Genomic DNA, 8175 nt, shown 5'->3' with positions numbered 1-8175 from the left:
TACGAGGTCGACTATCTTATCCGGAACTCCTTGGCGTTCCAGAGATTCTCATAGTTCATCCGATCGAAAGCTTTTTCATAATTAATGAATACCATGTAAAGGGACTCCTGGAGTTCATTGATCTGCTCAACAATGATACGCAGCGTGGCAATTTGATCATAACAGGCTCTGCCCGCTCGAAATCCTGCCTGCTGCCGACGTAGCCAGATGCTTCTCCTTGATTCGATTTAGGATAGTCTTACAAGCATCCGCATCGCATCGGTACAGCCGTGAGCTACACAAACTCATTATTTAATTGTTGACGGCATTGGGTTAGCTATTGGGTTTATTGGATGGCTTCATTTTTCTGCTAATGCCACTTTCTGTTTGCAACGAAAAAAAACGCTTGATTTGTGAAACAAAAACAGCAAAAGGACGTGTGCAGCAAAAAGGATGGAAACAGAACGAAAAACCCCGCACCTACCGGGCACCAAATGGTTTCGCTTTAATAAAAAGGCTTGGCTCACAAATACGCAACACTAACAAGTAACAAAATCAAAAAAGGAGGAAAAAACACAATCAAATTGGTTCATGAATAAATAGAAGCGAAACCTGGGCGAACTGGACGAACGCAAACAAAAAGCGCCGAGGCCGTACGAAACATACGCACACACATGGGCCAAACCAAAACACATAAAACCGGGCGGAGAGCTTAAAACAAATAGAACAAAAATGCAGAACAAAGCAATGCGCGTCTTTTGCGACAGAAAATGTTCGCCGGCCGCCCAATTGCGCAATGTGCCGTATTTTTTTTTTCTTTTTTTTGGGAGTGGGTGAGGTCCTGAAAAAGGAGTAGACGAACCGGAAATTGATGGATATGTTGCAGAAAAGCGGAGGGCGACATGTGTGCGGGCGTGCCCAACCCCCCAACACAACAAAGCAATCACCACACGTGGGTCGCGCTGCGCGTGTGTGTGTGTGGCGTCCTTTGTTTTGTTTTTTTGCTCTCGTTAATTTCACAATGAATCTGCCGCCGCCGCCATCCCCGTCCACTGCCGTTCTGGCGTGCCGACTTCTTGACAATGTCGGCCCATTAAACGCATTTGTGTTTGGCTTTTTTCCGTCGCTTTGCCTTCTTCCGCTGTGTCCTTGTCATCGTTTTCTTCCACCCCCGCCCGGTCACCAATCAATGCGCAATCGAACGTGTTAAAATGAAACGGAACGCGGCTGGGGCCGGCGCTGCAGCGCCAGTTCCGGTAGGAGCGGACGCGTTTTTTGTTTCATTAAAACAAAATGGGTAAAGCGAATAAAACAACAAATGCAACAACGAATGCTCGCACGTGTCCTTTTCGTTTTTTTTTTAAATCCTCGAAGCACCCCCCACGCGGGCCCCGCGGGCCGCACTCAACCAGCCGCTCACCTCCTACCCCCCCTGTCGTCAGGGCGCGCTGCTCTTTGCGGAAGCAATTTAGCAAATTAAAATTCCATTTAGTCAATTTGACGACCGTGACGGGCGGTGGCGCGCGCGCGTCTCGATCGGCGCACTGATTGGCTCGGCCTGGAGTAAAAAAAATCGGGAAAACCGGGACACGCCATTATGCTATTTATGATGCGTCGTGTCATTGTGCTCACCGACCGTGACAGCATCGCCGGCCGGGGCCGCCGCCGCACCGACGCAAAACGCAAATGTGTCATCGATAGCCGGTCGGCTGGCCAGGGTGAACGGCAAACGTTAATGCAGTTTGCTGCAAATTTGTTTTCCATTACGCGCTCTTTGTCTGGCGTCTGGTGCGACCGTTCCCCGACCACCGGTTGGCAGTGAGCGGTGCGTTACCTGCACTTAGTACTCATACAGGACCTACAGTTTCCCTTTTACATACCGTCCTGTTTTCTACGGTCTCTTTCCCCTTATTGAAGTGTTTAATTGTGTCCTTTTTGGCTCTTTAGTTTCGCTGCTCGTCTCTTTGGTTTGGGCAACTATTTACACATTCTCAGTTCGGTCGCTAGTCCACGGCACTCCATTGCGTTTTCCTTTCGCTTGTTTCACCATTTCTTTCGATGCGAGTTTCGATTTTCTTCTCATTTCTTTTCACTACTTCAATAACTTAATTAATGTACTGGTTTTCTCGTTAGCTTCGCTCTCCACTTTGGTTTGGTCAAGTATTTACAAATTCTTTGTTTTAGTCATTGTTCTACGATAATGCATTGCGTTTTCGGCTTTTTGTTTCATTTGTTTCGCCGTTTTCCTCATTCTGCTTCCTTCATTTTCCCTTCACACCAAACAGGGGTACAATTCTCGCACCTAAAAGCGATATTCACACGTGTGTTCGGTTCCATCGTCGCATCGACTTTTCGCATCGCATGTTGTACAGATTAAATTAACTGCATCGCGCCCCACCCGTGCGCTGGAGAGGGGTGAGGGGATACGTGAGGGAATAATGGTTTGATAAATATTGACCGGATCAAGTGCTGCTGCTCTCTAGTGTGTGTGTGTGTGTGTGTGTGTGTGTGTGTGTGTGTGATGTGTACTCGATTTTAAAGCCCACTTCCGGCTGCCAGTGGCAGCGACCCATTCGCGCACACATACGCGGGTTTCGTTCTCGACTTTTCTTTTGTTTCATGCCCATGGCTCTATCTACGTTTATTTCGTCCTTTGGGCACACACACACACACAGCATGCAAAGTTAATTGACTTCCTTTCCGATTCACTGAATCTCGGCGGGTTGCGAAGCGCACTTCAGCGCGTAACCAACCCCGAAAGGCTGGCAAGGACCGGTTGGGTAATGGGCCGTCGCTCTGTTGCGGCGCCCCTCGACCTACCTGGGTTCAGGGCCCCTTTGCTGAGCCGCGCACACAATGGACCCTGGGAAACGGTTCGCACGGTGAGAGCAATTTATTAATCACATTCAAGGGCTTCGCGCAAGGTTCCGCAAGGTTCCTCGCCCAAAACCACGTGTTTGTGTTTGGAAATGAACAGGCCGATAGGGGGCCTTAGCCGGGATCTGGGTCTGAGGGATTTGAGTTAGGTCTAGTCGACACCTAGGAGTTTCTTGGGCCCACGGGGTCTACGAAGTGGCAAACGTCAGATGTCACCTGAGCAGCCTTTTCTAGTTCCTGGTTCCTTTTCTGGAAGCGATATCTGGAACTAGGGCCAAGTAATATCATTCGTCGTGCAGATATTTTGAGACCTGTTCCGGGGGACCAACAACACGTCTTTCGCTGCCGTTAGCGCTCACCCCACATAGCCAGTGATGGTAGTGATTTTGCACGTGCACCTCACAATCAGTCCCCGAGTCGGCGAGTCCCCTTTGGAACGGCCGGCGAGCTAGGTTCAAACGTTCTTCCCACACGAAGGCTCGGCTTCTGCGGAACACTTGTTCGTCACGGACGCTTTTCCACGATTGGGCCGGTGGTGCAGTGGTGTGGAATGTCAGTGTTCGGCGAAGGGGACGGCCTCTCGCCTTGCGCCGGCATCATATGGTGAAAGCGATCAATGGGTGTAAATTATTCCAACATATTGGACGTCATAACTGTCACTCGAACCCGACGTGCGACCGTGTGACAGACGTGTCCTCCGCTAGCCGGTGCCATCCCGATCCAATCCGGTTCCGGATGAGGGTGACGTTCGCGCAAGCTAAATTAAATCAATCAAGTTCAAACACTAATTTGCATCACAACGCCGCGTCACCAAGCGGGGCGGCGATCAAGGGCCCAACGGCAATCGGGTCTGTCTCGTAATTCAACCTTCCACCCCACCTTCGACGATTGCGGCGATTGAGGACGCGCTCGAGGCGTCTAATTGCGCCCGACACTGGGTCGGACACCGGGTCGGAAATCACAAACACAAGCCGCTGGCGCTGGCGCGGAAAGTATAACACCGGAAACGGCGTCGGTCCGACCCTCCGAACCGAACGGAACTGAACGGGGGCGGTCCACCCCACCCGGGGTTTTTGCTATTACTTATGATTTACGAATTTTCACAATTTATTGACACTATTATAAACATCGTTTGCATAGATTTGCATGCCTAATACCGTCGTGTCACCGGCGCCCTCTGGTCCAGTGGTGAAAAGTAAAGCAAAAAAAAAAAAGAAACGATAACGGAGAGCGAGAGGTAGAAAGCCGAGCAGCCAAAAGGGACCCTCCCGGCCGGCCGGTGTGTGTGTGGTTTGCAGGAACCGGGGCGCTGAGCATCAGGCTGGCCTGAAATGTCGGCGGTCAACAGGTTGAGCGTGGACCTGCCAGGACCTGTGGTCGCCTACCAGAACTAGGGTTCAGTGGTCGCTGTCACCGTCTCCGTCGCCCAGTTCCTGCCGCAGCTGGCGCTTCTTTGCTGCCTTTCGCTTCCGGGTCGCCTTCGTCTGCGTCTGGTGGATACCGGGCTGGGTCTGCGGTCGCTTGGCGGATGGGTCGCGACGCGCCAGAACGTCCAGCACCTGGCGCATGGTAGCTCGCAGCTCCTGGATCTCGGTCTGGAGGTCCGCCACCACTTGCGCGGTCTCCTGCGCCCTTTGGTCGATGTTGCTGCTGTTGGTGGTCGTGGTGGTGGCAGTGTTAAGTAGCGAGCTAGCGCCCAGTGATACACCGGAGTCGTGGAGCGGCTTTAGGTCGAGCCGGACGGCGGCCCCCGAGACCGGGTGCTGCTTCTCGATGACGGCCAGCGCCTCGTTCAGGATGGCCCGGTCCAGGTTCATGAAGGTGGTGAACCGGAACAGTCTCAGGTTGACGTAATAGTCCGTCCCGTCCGGGCACAGGAAGGAGAACGCGGACAGCGACAGCGGGACGGGTTTGGTCTTTTTGGTGGCCTTGGTGGCCGTTGGCGCCGGAGCCGGCGCCGGAGCCTGCAGCCGGTGGACGACGATCTTGCGCGACTCCTTCGTCCGGACGTGAATCCAGCAGGTGTGCCGGTGGAAGAACGGTTCGGGGAAGAGGGACCGGAGCAAGGCCGGCTGGACGCTGGCGACGCCACGCTCGTAGCGCTCGAGCAGCATCACCTTCTTGCTGATGCTGATCAGCTCCGACTCCTCGCGGATCGCCGCGATATCGCTGACCGCGAGCCCGTTGATCAAGTTAAGGATCACGATCGGGGCGAAGAACAGGAACACGATGAACAGACAGAACCGGCCGCCGCTGAAGTCGATGGCGGCCGCCTCGAACTCACCGGTCGTCATCACCAGCGTCTTGATCGTCGCGTTCCAGAACGTGCGAAAGTTGTTGAAGCTGTCCTCGGTCGAACCGTTCCCGTCGGCGGCGCGGGGGGATGGTTCCGGCCCTGCGTCGCCCTCCGCGGGCTCGTTGTACGTGAGGTGGAACGCAAACACGAACGCCCCGATCAGCGGCACGAACAGCAGGAAGCTCTTCAGGAAGTTCTGCGACACCGTCTTGAACATGTACATGATCGTGGACAGACTGTTGAACGGCAGCGAGCCGAGCAGGAAGGTGAGCTGCATCGCGAAGCTGATCATCACGAACGACGCCAGCAGCCCGCTGCACCCGCGCCACAGCACAGCGCACATGCCGCCGACCGTCACGAGGTCGAGAGCCTGTTCCGGCGAACCGTACGACTGGCGCAGGAACAGCAGCTGCAGAAACTCGCGCCCACCGATGAACACGGTGCCGAGGATGGCCAGCACCCGAAGCACCGGGCCGGAACCGGCGGCCGAGCACGCGGTCAGCGAGTGGGCCCCAAACACAAGCACCGTCGCCGTGGTCAGCACCAGGTTGAGGTAAGTCCAGTGGCTTAGCCGCATCCACTTGACCATGATGAACGTGTAGATGACCGGGTGGATGAGCAACCGTTTCAGCTCCTTCGACTGGGCAATCTTCCGCACCGCCGTCATCTCGGTGACGGTCCGGACGCACTTATGCGGGTTACGCGGCCCCCCCGTGTCGGCGGACGCCTGCTGGACCAGCTTCCACTGGCAGCTCCGGGGCGGCCGAGCCAACAGAGCCGTCGACGCGCCACTGGCACCGACCGCGGAACCGCCACCCTTACCGGGCAGCGGCTGCTCGAGGCAGTTCAGATTGAACCGCAACACGTTCCGGTCCTGCGTCGAGCGCTCGACATCCACCTTGATGCACCGGTCAAAGTACGCCTTCCAGAACCCGTAGCTCCCGTAGTCGAGCGGTGTCAGGTTGTCGCGGTTGCACACCCCGATGAAGGCGTACCGCTGGTCGAGCAGCATGGCCGCCACGTCCAGGAAGCCGTACTTGAGTGCCAGGTGTAGCGGCGTGTTACCGGAGTTGTCCGCCTTCGAGATGTAGATCGTGTGCTGGGTGGTCAGAAACTCGGCGCACGCCAACAGCGCGTGGCGTTCCTCCGGGCGCCGCTTCGTGTCGTACGCCTTAGTCAGCGTCAGCGCCAGCACCGGATCGTCGTTCAGCACGAGCAGATCGGTCATGCGGGACAGTAGCAGCTGCACCACCGCCAAGTCCCCCGCCAAGCAGGCCTTCTTCAGCAGACCCTTCAGCTCGACGCGGTGCACCAGTTCGGACGACTTCTGTGGCTCGCCCCGGGCACCCCGCGACCGGTGCACGACGCGAAACATTGCCTGCCCGCCGATGGCCACGATCCGCCGGACGCACTCGCTCAGCCCCTGCTCGATGGCGGTGTGCAGTAGCAGCCGGATCGCCTTCTTGGCGTTCGCGTCGCTCACGGCAAAGTCCCCGACGTGCTCCAGGAACTGGCGTTCGTCGTTGTACCGCAGGTAGATCTCCAGCAGCTCCTCCGACAGGCGCACGTTCGGGTCGTTGTTGTAGAAGCCAACCACCCGCACGTTCGGCTCGCTGCTCTGGCAGATCGCGATCGCACCCGGCCGGTGCAACCGGACGCACCGATCAACGAGGGTGCGCGTCGCCTCGTCGGCCGGGCCGTGCTTCAGCAGCAGCTCGAACGGAAGCTTCAGCTGCACGCTGCACACATTGAAGCTGGCCCCGGCCTCCAGCAACCGCTCGATCAGCGACCGGATGTGGGGTAGCGTCGAGCCGTCGGCGCGTATGCACCGGTCGTACGCTTCGCACAGGATCGTTAGCGCACTCTTTTTGGCGTTGTTCCGCAGGTTCACGTCGGTGGTGCGGTCGGGCCCCAGTAGCCATTCGACCAGCGCCGCGTCCAGTTGCTCCACCGCGTAGTGCAGGGGTCCATTCAGATCCGGTGCGATACGCTAAAAAGAAACGCCGGGTCAATGATAAAGCACGGAAAGCCTCCCTCCCCCGACGCTACCTCATTGTCGCTCCCGAACCGCTCGATGATGAGCCGCAGATAGGCGTGGTTGGCGGCCGTGGCGGTCAGCAACCGGTGAAGCTCGCCCTGCTGACGGGCGTAGTACAGGAACGATCTTGGTTCCGGGATCGTCGTCGCCGCGTCCCAATACTTCATCTCCTCGACCAGCTGCTCGAGCCGGTGCCAGCGGGTATCGGCCAAAAGCTCCGCCAGCCGCTGCAGGCTGTCCTCCGTCGGCGGTGCCGTGGCCGTAGCCTGCGCCAGGCTCTCCTGCAGCGTTTTCTGTGCACGCGAGAGAAAGAGAGAGCGTCTGCTTTGTTGCTGAGAGAGCTGAACCAGAAACCAGAGAGAGAGAGAGCAGCGCCGGCCCGCTGCGCGCACCCACCTGTAGCTGGCCGCGTTCCTGCCGCTTCGCCTGCCGGCTGTCTTCGTCCAGCGTCAACAGGGTCGTATCTGTGCGAAGGAATCGAGGGCGCGTTGGCAACATTGCTAGAGAGATGGAGCCTTCTTCAGACTTACGTTCCGTCATTGGTGGTGCGCCCCCCGCTCGGGGTGGATCAACGCCCGATTCAAGCAACTTATCACACCGCGCACCACGAGGCTGCCAAACACGACTGTCACAACACAGAGCGAACGCACGAGAAATCTCTGCCGAATCTCACTCACTCATTCTCATCTCACACGCTCTCGGAGCCCGGCGCTCCGGAGACCGAACGATTGTTGATCGTGTGGTGCCGTGCGCACCACGGTCCCCGATCTACTGTGCGGAGTGTGAGCTGCGATGGAAGATAAGACGGTTGGCGGCGGCCCACGGATACTTGGGATTTCCCCATGAGATCGGGGGAGCGATCGTTCATCGCTCTCGATACGCTCTCACGCGATAGCAAACGTTCCCCCCCGGCGGAACACGCACACTATCAAGCCCCGATCGAGCCCCGGAGTACGTATGAATGACGTCGGCGTGTGAATGAGAG

At 57.0% G+C, this 8175-nt stretch overlaps 1 protein-coding gene across 1 annotated transcript; it reads right to left on the bottom strand.

Moving 5' to 3' along the window:
* Positions 1-4094: 4094 nt before the first annotated feature.
* On the bottom strand, positions 4095-7688 carry LOC128277658 (transient receptor potential cation channel protein painless-like). Its single transcript, XM_053016154.1, has 3 exons — positions 7587-7688; positions 7202-7483; positions 4095-7142 (listed from the first exon to the last, which is right to left on the bottom strand). Exons 1-3 carry the CDS (start codon positions 7686-7688, stop codon positions 4254-4256), a joined length of 3273 nt encoding a protein of 1090 aa, XP_052872114.1. The 3' UTR covers positions 4095-4253.
* Positions 7689-8175: the final 487 nt, after the last annotated feature.

Source organism: Anopheles cruzii, chromosome X, assembly GCF_943734635.1.
Source record: "Anopheles cruzii chromosome X, idAnoCruzAS_RS32_06, whole genome shotgun sequence".
NCBI classification, from domain to species: Eukaryota; Metazoa; Arthropoda; class Insecta; order Diptera; family Culicidae; genus Anopheles; species Anopheles cruzii.
This window is presented reverse-complemented; position numbering and strand designations above follow the sequence as displayed.

What these genes read in the sequence shown, in the direction of transcription:
- LOC128277658 (XM_053016154.1), bottom strand. Translation starts at nt 7,688, where the DNA reads ATGTTGCCAACGCGCCCTCGATTCCTTCGCACAGATACGACCCTGTTG. An exon ending in AGGAACGCGGCCAGCTACAG is followed by an intron (nt 7,484 to 7,586) that starts GTGGGTGCGCGC and finishes TCGCGTGCACAG; the next exon opens with AAAACGCTGCAGGAGAGCCT. An exon ending in GGTTCGGGAGCGACAATGAG is followed by an intron (nt 7,143 to 7,201) that starts GTAGCGTCGGGG and finishes GTTTCTTTTTAG; the next exon opens with CGTATCGCACCGGATCTGAA.